The 15072-nt window shown below is 55.6% G+C and overlaps 1 protein-coding gene across 9 annotated transcripts in view; it reads right to left on the reverse strand.

Moving 5' to 3' along the window:
* Positions 1-8151: 8151 nt before the first annotated feature.
* Positions 8152-15072, reverse strand: part of Prdm16 (PR/SET domain 16) — a 318869-nt gene continuing 311948 nt past the window's right edge. For 7 of the 9 annotated variants that reach the window (XM_078025077.1, XM_078025076.1, XM_078025079.1 and 4 more), the window contains 2 exons: positions 14160-14334; positions 8152-12901 (listed from right to left, as the gene is read on the reverse strand). In XM_078025077.1, the coding sequence (XP_077881203.1) occupies positions 12767-12901; positions 14160-14334 (310 nt within the window). In that variant the 3' untranslated portion in view covers positions 8152-12766. The remainder of the gene's footprint in view (positions 12902-14159; positions 14335-15072) is intronic. The other 2 variants (XM_078025080.1, XM_078025078.1) reach the window with 1 other exon arrangement.

Here is a 15072-nt window from a genome sequence, read left to right on the forward strand (position 1 = left end):
TCCCTTCCTAGCCTCGGTCCCTGGCCTGGGAGCCAAGCGCTCCTCCTCTGTGAGACCCCAGGGTGACCTCGCGGGTCTCACTCCCCCCTGAATAAACAAGGGTCCTGAGGTGCAAAGCTCCTGTCTGCCTTCCCCATGCCCAGGGACAGCTGCCCCAGTCCTTGGCGTCTCTGCCCCGAGGGCGCTCCTCTGAAGGCCTTCCTGGATGACCCCGTGAAGCCAGGACCATGTGCCCCACCCACCCCGCCCGAGTAGCTCTCGGGTGGGTGGACAGTGTTGTCCCTGCAAATATGTGCAGCTCCTACCCCTAACCTGCGAGTGAGACCTCCTCCTCTGGAGCAGTGTCCTCGCCAGTGCAGCCAAGCTCTGGTGAGGCTGTGCCGCCCCACGGTGGGCCCTGACCCCACCTGGGTGCAGACCAACCCTGGGAGATGGGTGCAGGGCTGGTTGTGTGAGGCGGCCACAAGCCAAGGAACGCCAGGTGCTCTGGAGCCCAGGCCAGGCCACCTGTTGGCTGGGTGACAATGGGATAGAGATTCCTCCTGGTTAAATAGAGCAGTGATGACCTCTGCGGGGGGGGGGGTGTTCTGGGAACACTCAGCAAGGAACCCCTGCAGAGCCCCCCCTCCCCACCAGGCCTGGGGCCCTGTGGGTGCTGAGCACCCTAACCCTAACCCTAACCCAAACCGTGGTCATCTGCTGTTAGGGCACCAGAGTGACTGTGTTCCCTGATCCCAGGACCCCTGGGAATGATCAGGGACCCCTCAGGCTGACGGAGAAGTGCACGTGATTAAAAACAAGCAAATCAAAACCCCACGTCTCCCTCGAGGTAAGAACTGAAGCTTTTCGGGTACTGTGGCCACGGTGGGCACCAGACTCCCCTCCCGCCAGGGGCAACTAGAAAACTGAACCCAAAGCACAAGAAGCAGCTGTTGTGGTGTGGACAGCGGGGTTCTGCCCGACCCTGCAGGAGGAGAGGCAGAGCCAGGGGAGGCCAGTGGCCTGGGACTTGTGGGCAGAGCCCTGGAGAGCTGAAATCCCAATAGCACCTGTGACCAAACGATGGCTGAGCACCACAGAGTGAGGCCTCGGGAGCGGGGCAGCAGCTACCCCAGGAGCTCTGTGGGCCAAGACACGCCTGTGTCCACGGGGCAGGAGCCACTCAACCCAGCCGCCCGGGATGAGGAGGCCGACTGCTCCCCAGCGCACTCACCATCACAGCCAGGTCTCAGGGGCCGGCTGAACCAGTCCTGGAGCAGGGGCTCCTCCAGATGTGACCAGAAAAGCTTCAGAACAAGTTCAGGAGGGGCCAGGTCCAGGAGGGGCCAGGTCCAGGAGGGGCCAGGTCCAGGAGGGGCCAAGTTCAGGAGGGGCCAGGTCCAGGAGGGGCCAGGTCCAGGAGGGGCCAGGTCCAGGAGGGGCCAGGTTCAGGAAGGGGCCAGGTCCAGGAGGGGCCAGGTCCAGGAGCGGCCAGGTCCAGGAGGGGCCAGGTCCAGGAGGGGCCAGGTCGAGGAGGGGCCAGGTCCAGGAGGGGCCAGGTCCAGAGGGGCCAGGTCCAGGAGGGGCCAGGTCCAGGAGAGGTCAGGTCCAGGAGAGGCCGGCCTGATCGGCAAGTGCACGAGACACCCATCAGCACAGAACTCAAGTTGTGAAAGGAGAGAGAACGAGGCCCAGAAACCAGGAGTGTCTGCAGCCTCCAGCACCCAGCACCCAGTCCCGGAGGTGGGAGCAGGAAGCAAGGCCATAACCCGGAGGGAGATGGAGAGTGTGGTGACGAGCTGAAGGGACAGGGACACTCTAAAGATGGAAACAACAACGTGGAATAAGAAGCCAGTGGGTGGCATCAGCAGCAGCCCAGGCACCGCAGAAAGCAAAGATCAAGGCCAAAGCCATCCACCCTGACACCCAGAAGCAAGGCCGGGGAGGCTAAGCAGAGCCCCATGGCCGGGAGACAGTGTGGAACCGTCCAGGAACGGTCGAGGGAAGAAATGATGGCCGAAAGAGTTCCAAATGGGATGAAAGTCAGATCCGCAGAGCCAAGAGCCTCACGGCACCTGATGTGCAGGAGAAGCTGCCCCAAGGTGCCTCGCCCTCCAGTGGCTGGGAACCAGCTGGGCGGGGGACTTAAGGGACAGAGACAAGAAGGACTTCTGGCTTACCGTCAGAAGTGCCGCAAGCTGAGAGCAGAAGAGGTCTTCGGAGGACGGAAAGAAAACAAGATCCTCAAGCACCAGGATCATCTCAGGGAGAGCATCCTTCAAAAACGAAAATGAAATGAAGACATTTTCAGACAGAAGCTGAGAGAATCCATGACCAACAGAACTGCACTAGGAAAAGACGTCACAGTGACTTTTTCAAGTTAGAAGAAAATAAAACCAGGTGTCAATTCAGACAAGGAATACAAACCTTGGAAATTGTCAGTGTATGGATAAATGAGAGAAAGATTTTTTCCCGTGCTCTAAAATTATTTAAAGATAATATATTTTTAAAGTCAAGGTAACAACTGCATTTTGAAATTCATGACATCTGTAAAGTGAAACATATTACATTAAAAGCACAAAGGACAAGAGAAGAGAATAGAGATAGACAGTTATAAAACTCATATTTTTACATGCAGTGGTTCAAATCACTTAAAGACAGAAAATAATAAACTAAAGAACAATGCTGAAAGTTAAGTCAAAGAGTTATAGCTAATAAGCCAAGGGAAAAGGTAAAATAGAATACTGGGACTATTAATCTAAAAGAAAACAGGATTAATATCTTCTAGTATTAGGACACAGAAGAAAGACAACAGATATTACCATTAGAAAACAAAAAGCAAGATGGTAGCTTATATCCAACCCAGTCAATAATTATGTTAAATGTAAATGGGTTAAAAACACGAGTTAAAAGATAGAGATTATCAGACTAGAAAAAAAAGACCTGATATATGATGACTATTAGATATGGTGATTCACATATAAAGAAACAGCAAAATAAGGATATAAAATATTCATGTCAACACTTGTCATAAGAAAACAGGAGTAGCTTCTAGGGTAAGAAAAAGTAGACTTCAGGACAGGAATACTGCCGCAGGGAAAGAGGGACATGATATAATGATGAGGAGTTCCACTGACCCAGGAGACAGAGATCCTGCACATTTACACACACAACAGCAGGCTTGCGAGGACAAATGACCACTGACCAGAGTGAGAGAGGAAACAGACCCACAACTGTAGTTGGAGATTTCAAAACTCTCTCAACCCTGGATGGAGCAAGTAGATGGGACACTCAATAAGGTTGTAAAAGACTCAAACAGCGCAGTTAACCAACCGGACCTGACCCACTCACACAGTCACCATGCAGGCATGGCAATACATGGATGTTCACCAAGATAAACATAAGTCAGGCCATAAAGCAAGCCTTGACACATTTTAAATGACAGGAGTTATGCAGACCATGTTCTCTGATCACAGCACAGTTAAGTAGGAACCAATAAAAAGACAATACCTGCAAAACTCCCAACTATTTGAGAATTAATGAATACATTTTAAAGGAACCTAAAGGTCAAGGAAGAAATCACAGGAAATGTTAGAAAACATTTTAAACTGAATTATAATGAAAAAAAAAAACCCAAAATTTGTGGGATGCATCTATAGCAGGGCCTTGAGGGAAATTTGTAGCTTTGAGTGCTTATATTACAAAAGAAGGTATGTTCAAAATCATTGACCTATGCGTCCATCTGTAAATGTTGGAAAAAAAAATCAGTGGAAATTAAAGCCAAAGTAAATAGAAGGAATGAAATAATAAATCAATAAAAATCTGTGCAATAAGAAACCCCTATCATAGCAAATCAATAAAACAACTGTTGTTTGATAGTCTGCCAGAGAAAGTGAGAGATAAAGACTCCAACAACCAGCATCAGGGCCGAGGAGCCATCCCTACAGACCTGACAGCACGCACATGGCAGAGAATTTTGTCAGTAGGTTCAACAACTGAGGTGACACGACCAAGTTTCTTGAAAAGCATGTCATCAAAACTGGCACAAGAACAAAGAGAAAATCCAAATAGCACTCTATCTATTGAAGAAATAGAATTCTTAAAAAAAAAAAAAAACCCCAAACCCCCACTTTTCTGCAAAGAGGACTCCAGACCCTGATGATGTCATGTTGAGGTTAGTGAAACATTATGTGGAGGCTGCTCCAGAAATAGTACCAGCCTGGCCCCGTTGTTTAGAAACCCAAGGAAGAGAGGACAGTGCTCATCTTGTTTTACGCGGCCAGTGTTATCCTAATACCAATATCAAACACATTTCAAGAAAAAATAAAATTGCAAATTAATATTCCTTGTAGACAAAAGTGCAGGAATGTTTTGCTAAACATTAATAAATCAAATCCAGGTGTGTGCAATAGATCATATCCTAATCAAGTGGGGTCTGTTTTAGGAATGCAAAGTTGGTTTAATGTTTGAAAACCAGTGTAACTTACCCCTTTAACAGAATGCAGGAGGAAAATCATACCTTCTTTTTGGAAGGTGGAGAAGAGCATTTGACACTATCCCACACGTGTTAATAATGGGACTCTTAGCAGTGCAGAACGGCCCCACAGAGGTTGTTCCACAGCTGACAGCAGGCCTGGAGGTGCCCTTCTTGGGCTCTGACCACATCTACTCTGTGCCAGTCCAAGTACGGGCATGAGCTGAGAAAGAGCCATAAAACACACACAGATGGTGAAGGAGTGTGCGACCCTGAAGGCACAGTCGGGTGGTGGGAGGTGGGGGCCGTGCACAGGTGGGGCACAGAGCCGTGCTGACACTTCAGTGCACACGTCTCATCCGCTCGTCAGAATCCACGGAGGTCACACCAGTGCAGCCCCCAAAGAAAGAGAGCAGGAAAAAGCCAAAAGCCCCAATGAGACCAAGATGAATCCAAACAGGCCCAAAGGTGAGTTCACCTGAATACAACCACGAGCTCAGAAAAAGACAGGTTTAACTAAAAACAATAAAAAGAAGGAGAAGTGGCCGCGGCTGCTCCAGTGAAGAAGCCTGGGAGCCCTACCAGGGGGCCGTATGAGGCCCCGGTGCCCTTTGGGACCACGGCGGTCAGCCCAGACCCCCGTGCAGTCTGGGTGAGAGTGTGCCCTTTGCAGGTTCGTCGACTGTGCCAAACGTGTGGCTCCCGTGGGGGACACTCGTAGAGGTCCACGCCCAACCTCTAACTTCTGTTCAGTTTTGTCATGAACTAAAACTGCCTGAAAATAAAGTCTTTTAAAGACTATTTTAAATATTTAATTTAAATATGATATTTAATTTAAATATGATATTTTTATAATAAATATGATATTTATTTAAATATGATATTTTTAAAAGCTCTGTGACCCGCGGTCAGCAGCAATCAGCCAGCAAGCCAAACAGGAACTCGGCCGCTCAAGGCCTCAAGTGGCCAGGACTGGACCTCTCACGTCCTGTGTTTTGTTTCTGCTTCTACCTCAGCATAAATAGAAGAAGCCCCAGTGCTGCTGTCCAGCCCACAGGATGTCCCATGGACCCCAGGGGCCAGGGCTCCCCGGGGGCCTCCCGTGTCCGGCTCCCCATGCCCTGGCCTGTCCCAGGTGCTGCGGCGCTCTCTCTCCAAGTGAGCTAGTGAGCGGCCTCCGCGTGTCCCCCCGAGGCCTTCCTTCCTCTGCTGCTCACCGTAGGGTGGACACTCGGGGTCTTTCCAGCTGGGCTCTACGCTGCCCGCGGCGCATAGGTCTCTGCATTTTAAAGGCTGGATCCTGCTCCGACCTGCCTTTCTGGCTTCCTGGACCCTCCCCGTGTCCCTGTGGGCTCAGGAATTCAGCACCACGAGGCCCACCCTGGGCAGAGGAGGAGCCAATGCCTTCCCTGGGTCTTCAGGGCCCCGTGGCACGGCCTCAGGCCACCACTGAAAGTTGTCACCACAGAGTCCCATCCTCTGACGCTCTGAGCTGGAGGGCGAGCTCCATCCACCGGGACCCGGTGCCCCTGGAGCGTCCCTGCCCAGGGGCCGCTCCCCGTCCTCTCAGCGCTGGCCCCGCCTCCGCCCTCCTCTGGGTCCGTGGGCACCTGCTGCCCCGAGGGGTGAGGTGACGTTCCCTCTGGAGCTTTCTGGCGACCCGCCTGGCCCCGGGAGGCCCAGGGGAAAGAGACGCACTTCTCTTCCCAGAAAACAGATTCTTCACGGACACTTTTTACCCTTCCTGTCCATTCCTTCCCCTGTTCCCCAATCGGGGCCTTCCCCTCAGTCCTTTGTGTGAGGAGCGGCCGTGGGGAGACAGGGTCCTCTTGTCGGCAGTGTTCTGTCCACCGCTGTTCTGCCGTCCTGCGGGTCCCAACAATGGGGCCATTATCAGTGGCTCCCCTCCAGGGCTAACAGGCAGCTCGCTGCCAGGCTGAACGCGAGGGGACAGTGTCACATGCCGGAGCCCCAGCTTGGCGAGCTCCAGGGGCTCCCGGGGGCTGTCGCTGTCATTCCATCTCTGTGAATGACTGTTGGGAGCACAGCCATCCGCTGGTTTGGGATTCACACCATTTATCCTCCGAGAACGGAAGCCTCTTTTCCAAAGAGGGGCCGGTCCAGCCGCCTCTGGGCCTTGAGCTCTGGGCCAACCCCCTTCTGACCACCAGGGCTCCAGGCCACACCAGGCTCGGCCAGTCCCGTCAGGAAGGTGGACAGCCCAGAATGCTAGGACTGTCCCCAGCAGCGCGCTGGGAAACGACCTGGGTGACGGTGTGCGAGGCAGAACGGCTCGGTGCCCGGTTGGGCCTGGGGGTCCTGCACGGAGATCGACTCCCACCCCTTCCTTTTGTCAGTTGCTGGGGCTCACTGTTCAGGGGACTCCAGGTCCCCCAGTTCTGGGGACTGTCACCAGCGCATGTTCTGGCCCCTCAGTGGGCGCTGGAGGCCCTAGTGTTTCCAGAATCCGTGCTGAGAGATGGCTCTCAGCAAGCATCCCTCCGCCGGTCCGCCCGTCTGCTGTCCCTGGGTGCTGAGGGCTGTGTCAGGGGGGCTATGGGCAGCAGTGGACAGAGGCAGAGGGGTCCCTGCGTATCCCGGGGTCTGGACACCCCAGCACTTCCAGAGCTGCTGGAGGAGGAGAGCCAAACCACCACCTGCAGCCGCAGGGCCCTGGACACCCCCGAGGGCCCACCGTGGGTGGGTGGGGAGGTTCTGTGGGACAGGAGCCTCACTGGGCGAGGGCCTCAGGAGGGAAGCTGTGATGCCCACCCACCCCAGCTAGGTCTGGCGGGAGGGCAGAGGCCACGAGCCTTGGAGGCTGGTGTGAGTCCTGGGAATCTGGGAGCTGCCACTTGGAGGTGCAAATGGTGGAGGGAGGGTGGCAGGTGCCGGTGGGGAGCCAGGCAGAGGGCTTGGAGGAGGCCCGGCCAGGCTGTACCTGCAGGTGAGAAGCTCCCTGTGGGAGTCAGGTCTGGTGGCCAGGCGATGGCCGAGGAAGGGCAGGCGTCAGAGCCCCAAGGCCAGGCCTAGGCCACTGAGAATGGGGTCTCTCCAGGAGATGAGGCACCAGAGGGCCAGCCCTCAGCCTCGCTACCTAGCACCGCCATCTCATGGCCGTCTGCCACCCAAACCTGGCCAGGCCCGCCTTGGAGCAGGTGGAGGGGTAGGAAGAAGGGGCTTTGCCCAGAGGCTGGGGGTCTATGGAGCAGCTGGCAGGGAGGAGCACAGGAGAAATGCAGTGACCAGGGCAGGGGTGGACGTCCAGAAGCAAAGCCTGGCTGCCAGGAACGTGAGCTGACCTGGGAGCCAGCGGGAAGTTGAGGTGGTGAGGGCCCTGGGAGGCCCACCTCGGTGCAGCAGGGCTCTGAAGGGCCGGGCCCTGGCCTTTTGAGGTGTATGCATCACAGTCCTCTTGGTTAGAGCAGGATGGGTTGGGCCTGAAGGAAGGTGGACATCAGGAAGGGGTCCCCAGAGGAGGGGCAGCCTGCACAAGGCCAGAAAGGCGCCTGCGGGAGGCTGGATCTGCTCCTCCCAGCCCCAGGGCCTTTGCTCATCCCTGTTCACCTGTCTGGCACAGGGAAGGTGGCTTTGGGGACCAGATTCCTCTGTCATAGCTGGGGACCTCGGCTGGGGCCAAGCCCCACCCTCCCCAGAGGTCTGGGTCCCTCCCCCAGTGAAGCTCCAGGCAGCGAGGCTTAGAAAACCACACAGATTTATTGCATATCAATCTCATGTATAAATTCATTGTGGCATTGGAAAGATTACATTTGGTATACAGTCCTATTCTACAGCATTAACCTCAAAATCAGCTTCTGCTAGGCTTCACCTTAAAGAAATCTCTCTACACAAGTACATCTTTCTTCGTCACGAGCATCAAAATGAAACCTGCAAGACGGCTCTGGATTCTCTACTACACGCCAAGTCTTCTCATTTCACCGCCCTCCTGCAGCGACGTCCGGGTCAGCGAGGGCCGGCCCTCTGCGTGGGCGGCTTAGGGCTCCCAGTCTGGACGTGGACCCTACTCACAGATCCATAAGTGCATCTACGGAATTTTCCTTGTAATAAAATTTCACAAACAGACACGATAATGACCGCTAAACACGAGTCATGCACAGTTTGCTTATAAACAACAGAAGCCATTTACAACCACGGAGGGGTGCGGCGAGCACCGCCCTCCTTCTCGATGGGTTTTTCTTTTCTTTTTTTTTTTTTTTAAAAAAAAAACAATATATGAAAACCAGACATTTACATTTGATTTCTTTTTCAACACTATACAGTTCTAAAAGAAACAAAACAAAACAAAAAAAACCCCAAAACAGAACTCAACCCAATCTGCCATGTGACAATGGCGTGGACGCACAGGTCTGTGGTCCTTGTGCGGCCGGGGCAATGCATATGCAGAAATGCAGACAGACCCTCAGTTACAAAGTATATCTATATACACGCTTTAAATTACAGATTCTGACACCAGGGCTCCGCTTCCCTTGTGCTGAACAAGCGGCGAGACCGGAGGCGCTGAAGGACATCTCTAGAGTTACCTTGTTCACAGGTGAATTGCGCGTTTGGAAACTCAAGCTGCCTGTAGGTATTGGGATTTCTTTTCTTTTCTTTTCTTTTTTTTCCAAAAGTGGTAACTATGAATCCGTGACAGAAAAGAATGAATAAACAAACAAATGAAAAATGGAATGAAAGAGAAAGGGACTCTTCTCGGAATGACGCAAGACGTCTTCGTCACAGTATCACTCAATGCGGCCGACAGTTCCATGGCTCTGGACACCCAGCTGACCTCCACTGACCAGGACGGTGTCCGGTGTTCCCAGCCGGGAGGGAGCGCCGCCCCGGCTCCCCGACCCCCGTCCCCATCCTGTGGCAGTATGGGGCAAGCCCTCCTCTCCCCTCCCTGGAAGAGCTCAGTAGGTTTCAGTCACTCAGGCAGGGGACGAGGATGGGGACAGAGGCCACAATCCAGTGCTAAAACACGTGATATGTATCAGGAGGGTGTTTGCATATACTCGCTGGGGAAGTAGCAGAAGCAGAGGGGCCAGGGGCCCTCGGGTCTCCAGGGCTGGACTCTGGGTCACGGGGGTCTGGGTCCAGCAGGGTCTGGAAAGGCCAGCTGCACTCTTGGCCTGGGGAAGGAGGGCCCCTCGGGCTGGGCAGTGTCTCAGGCCACTCTGTGCCTACCCCATGCACTAGTCCACCTCCCTGGGTCTGCTCAGGGACATCACGGGGCTCCCTCATGCAGAATCTGCCTGTTCAGTAGGACGGGCAGCCGCACATGTCCTCCCTGAGCATCCTGGGATGGGGGCAGCAACAGCACACAGCTGGGGCCTCACCAGGGACAGGGTCCCAGGACGCAGAGGGAAGGTGCAGGGGCCTCCTCTGAATTTCTGTTGGGGGACGAGGACCAACAATCCAAAGGAGTCATCCTCCAGGCCACACACTGGGCAGACTGGCCTCAACTGAGCCACCTTCCACAGAGGGTGGCTGGCCAGCCAGCCGCCTTGACCCTTCTTTGCCCTTGCTGCAGAGCCACATGGCCCCCCGTTTGGGCTTGGGGCTCTGGGGGCCAGGGTCTTGGCTTGGCCCCCTGACTCCCAGTTGGTCTCCTAGTGTGGAGGACACTGGGCCTGAGTGACCAGACACCAGGAAAGCCAGGAGCCTGGAGCTGGCTGGGTCTGGGGCAGTACCAAGCACTGACGCAACTTGGGGATCGCTCTCTTTGTCAGGGGGTCTAAGGGCAGAGCACCCCAAAATGCCGAGTGCTGGGCCCAGGGGTGTTCAAGAGAAGCTGGGCCTCCTATCCTTGTGGGGACAAAAATACATGACAAATGTGCAGCCAGGGCTCTTTGGAGAGAGGGAAGAAGAGAAGGAAGAGAAGAGAAAATGCACGGGAAGATGCGCCCCAGATGGCAGAACTGGGCAGGGCACCCCAGGGTGACGAGGGGGGCCTGTCTGTCCTGCCGCTGCCAAGACACACCTGGGCCTCCTCCATCCAAACTTCCCGCTGGGAGAGAGCAGCACATCGCAAAGAAAAGCACACACCTTGTTCTTTCGCAGAAGAAATCATATAATTTGGGTTTACAGAAGTGGGGGGTCTGTGTCTGAGGTTGGGTTTTCGTGAGGGTCCCACCTGGTTCAAGGAGGAAGTGGAAATCCCTGGGCCGGACCTGGCGGGTCTGTGAGGAGCCGTCCTGGGCAGGTGTGTTGGCGAGTCCGGCTCCCCGAGGGCGTCTTTCCAGCCTGCCACAGGTGCGCAAGGCCAGTCCCGGGGCAGGCTGGCTCTCTCTTTTAGCAAGGGGAGAAGCCCTTTCACTGGGACCTGCAGGTCCCTGGTGTCTGCAGGGGCCTCCGTCCGGGGTGGGAGTCTCCAGAGCTCACCTGGCCACCTGGCATCAAGAGGCGGTCATCATGGAACACGCCGGCTTCAATACTGCCTATCGCCCCCGGGAGCAACCACGGGGAGGTCCCCGCAGGGCACAGAGCTACACTGTGTCAGGCCCTGTGCCCTGGTTTTGTGCATTTTTGCTCCTCTTTGTTTAAAGGGAAACTGGGGCAATTTTTTTTTCTCTTCTTGTTTTTTTTTTTCTTCCAAACAATAAAAGAAATAAATAGAACACTTGTCTTAAATGCAGCTGAAACTCAAATTTAACAAAACACATGATTGTCTGGTAAATGGGTAGCAGTGACAGCAGGATTCGTGAGGGGGGGACGCGGGGGTATTTGGCACATTAAAAACCGCCCCCCTCCCTGGTTAGTGATCACACGACACACAACCTTATTACACGGTTTTGGTCCTTCACTAGATACTTATATTAACATTATTTCTTCACAATAAGAATGTCTAATGCCAAAAATACTGTTAAGGAAGAAATAAAATAAGAAAAAAAAATGAATTAGAAAAAATTACAAGTTATATACAGATTAAGGTAAATTCCATCAGGAAAAAAGAAATTATTTGAAATTGGCCCCTACGGGAATAATTTAAAGCCGGTCCGAATGGAGAGGTGGACACATCCCCAGGGAGAGAGTGGCCCATCCTGGGGACTGTGCTGTCTCTGCTCTTTGCAGCAGGTCCCCGACCCCTTCTGCTCCCGACCCTGTCTTGTCAAGAACCTGCGCCAAGAGCAGAAGCGGCGGCAGGGTGGTCGGTGCGGAGTCTCAGGCACGGGCAGCGCTGGGCGTCCTGAAGTGGTGCAGCTGGGAAGGGCACCCCACCTGGCGGCCTCGGCCTCGGGCAGGACACTCCAGCTGCTGGGGGTCAGGTGAGAGCAGGAGGTTGGGGACCCAGAGTGTCCCAACAAACCCTGCCTTGAGAAGAGCGGCTGGGGCCAGCCTGGGTGGTGGAGGCACAGAGCTTGCGGGGAGGATCACCAGGTGCTCTGCCACACCTCTGCACGCAGGACCTGAGCCACGGGCTCCCGACATCCCCATACAATTGGGGGGTCATGGGTGGGGGCCTGTGGATTTCTTTGCAGGCCACAAGCGGGCAGGCAACCTCCCAGTCCCGGCTCCAGCAAGCCTGCAGCCAGGCACCAAGTCTAGGAATTCCTCAGCAGGGTCTGCGCACGTTCAAAGGAGAGTCCCCGGGCCTCTTTTCTGTCTCGGGGGGCACCCAGAATCACCTTGGCTTGTACAAATAGGATCAACGATAGAAAATTCTCCATTATCTACAGTATAAAGGGTACACCCCAAGCACAGCGCTGGCTGCCCAGGCAGGCTTGGGTTGGCAAATAAGCTGAAATTCCAAAGCAATGCAAAATTACTTTTAAAAAACAATTTGCAAGTCATTTTGTTTGATTTTTTTAAAAAATACTGTCTATTTTTTTTTAAAACCCACATGCTTAAATAGACTCTGTAGTCAATAAGATTACCAAAAGGGTCATTCTGGTCATTTTCATTATAAAAACTGCGCCTGTGTCTCCTCCGGGCACACCTGCGTCCTCTGTGCACTCTCCGGTGCCACGCAGGCTCCCAGAAGCAGCCCAGGGCTCCCATCCGGGCTTGAGATCCCACCCTCACCCGCCACGCTCTTCTCCGAGAGCAGCCTGAGCGTCGCTGGTGCTCGCCCGCAGAGACTGAAGGCTGTTCCCAGGGCCGGTCCTCAGAGGCAGGGAGGTGTGCCACGGCTGCTTTGGGGAGTGTTGGGTTCCAAGTTTTCCCTGGAGAAGTCAGAATTGAACTTGGAGGGTGGGGGCTGGGCGCCGAGCAGTGCTCCAGTGCAGGTGGCGGGGGCTTCGGGGGGCCCGCCGCCATTCCGCGCAGCTGGCACCCCGACTTTGGACTCTGGCCCTGGGTCCTCCTGGCCCCTCAGAGGTGGTTGATGGGGTTAAAGGCTCCAGACTCCGACGTGGCTCCCGCGATGTTCAACCAAGCGTCCAGCGAGCTCTGGGAGGGGGCGTGGAGAGGAGCATCCTCGGAGAGGGACAGCATCATTGCGTATGCCTGGCAGGGGGACGACACAGGACAGGTGAGCAGTGTCACAGACAGGAAGGGCTGAACCTTGTCCCCAACCTCCGCTGGCCCCTGGCCAGCTTGGCCTGGCCCTGTCAGATGGGGAGAGGTGGGCAAAGGTGCCTGGGGTCTTCCCCTGGCCTGGAAGACAGAGGCGTGTGAGGGGTCAGAACAGGGCAGGGGGTGTTTGTCCAGAGTGGCACCAAGACACGGTGGCCTGGCCAGGGGCCTCTAGTGCACACCGAACCCCGTGGCCTCCTGAGGGTGCTCCCTGCACTCGCCTTTCACCCCCCACTTTGATCCTCCTGGTGACAGGTGTCTGTGCTGGGAGGGCCTTGGGACCTGGTGGAAGGTTCTGCTAAGACCCCACACCCACAGGATCCTCCCTGCCTGGAGGGGCAGGGGCCTGGGGACACCTGCCTTGGCAGCTGTGGCGTCGTCACAGAGCTACTTCTAGAAACAAAAAGGGCAGCATTTCTGAGCTGACGAGTTACTAGGGAATGGGAATGTGTTTCCCGGCTTTAGTCAGCAACAGGACGTCCTTCTGCCCAGGCCTCAGGGCAGGGGGTGACCAGGCCTGGGACACTCGGAGCGTTCTGTGTGTTCATGGGTGGGGTGATGGGGAAGCAGGTGCCGGTCCCCCCAAGCAAACATTCTGGACAGCATTAGTAGAAGACGAAGACAGACATGCAGACAGCTTTTGATGAGACTCTTGGGCTGGGCCACGCCCTGCAGCAGAGAGAGTGGAGGGACCTGGGCCGCTTGCTGCAGAGGCACAGCGGGCAGGGTCCTGTGGCCACTGCCCTAGGCATGGAGATGAGATGTGCCAGGCTGAGCCTGGTGCCCTTACTCACCCCATGCTGCTCTAGCTTGGAGTGGTGACCACTTGATAGGGCAGCGTCCCCCAGGAAAAGCTGGGTCAGAGATAGGGAGACCCAAGCAGCTGTTCTTGGGACATTACCCACTAGGGATGGGACGAAAGTGGCCCCTACTCCTGCGTCTGAGACCCGGCTGCCCACTCTCTGTTCTCAGCCTCTTCCTGCTTCACCTTGGCTGTGGGACCCTGGTGGTCACTAGGGCCTCACTTGAGTTCAGCTCCATGGGCACGATGAGGAGGGGTCTGAGCTCCCCTGGGGCAAGGGATGGCCCCAGCGGGAGGGGAGGACCGGGGTTGTCCCTCGGACAAGAGGTGCGGTGGCCCGGAGCCAGGTGGAGATGGAAGGGAGGGCAGGGCTCTGACGGTACCTACCTGGTTCTTAGCCTGCCTGTACAGGGTCTGTTTTAAAGCCTCAGAATCTAAGGTGGAATTAAGCACATCTTTAACTTCAAATGCTTCCTCAGCTGCTCTGTGGAGATCCGGCCCCTTCCCAAAGGCCGGCGTCGGCTCCAAAGCTGACAGGCCGCCCTCTGGCTCCTCAAGACACCTGCACCAAGGACCAGGGGGGCCAGGGTTAGCTGGTCTGGCCGCCGGCCGCCCGTCGGACGCTGCATGACTGGCTGTGTGCCTGCCTGCATGCCATGGGTCTCCACAAGCCACATGCACAAGGAGACAGACACATGGACACAGGACGCCTAGACGGAAGCCACGGATGCAGGAGAGCGGATGGACAGAGGGCCCCACGGGGCCGAGTGGGTCACACACACACACGACTGACAGCAGCTGTGGTCTCTGGTCTAGAGACGGAGGGCGGGGAAGGAGGCCTGCATTTCGAGAGACTCCAGGCAGCTCTGCAGGGGCCCAGGCTGCCCTCCCTGGACCCAGAACTGCCCAGGAAATGCCGTCTCCAGGGGGCCTCCCCTGGGGGTCTTGGAATGCTGGCCATGTCACCCCAGTGCCAAGGGAAGTGCTTCTTGTTGGTAGGACTTCCCTGTACCTACTGCCCCTCTCGAGGCCGGACAGCACTGCTGGGGTGGACGCAGCAGCGAGTAGCCTCATGGCAGTGCCTGGACCCTCAGGTCCTGTCCGACAGAGGACGCCTTCCCTACTGCCCTCTCCTTCCAGCCTCTCGGAGGCTCCAGACCCCCTGGGCTTCCTACGGGGGGGGGGGGGGGCTTGCAGAAGCCACACCTGCTGGGCAGGGAGGAGCCCTGGATGGAGGTGCCTCCTGGCAGAGGAGGACGTCCTGAAGAGGACGGTCACCTGGAGATGCCCAGTCCCTCCC

The sequence above is a fragment of the Ictidomys tridecemlineatus genome, chromosome 11 (assembly GCF_052094955.1).
Source record: "Ictidomys tridecemlineatus isolate mIctTri1 chromosome 11, mIctTri1.hap1, whole genome shotgun sequence".
NCBI lineage: Eukaryota > Metazoa > Chordata > Mammalia > Rodentia > Sciuridae > Ictidomys > Ictidomys tridecemlineatus.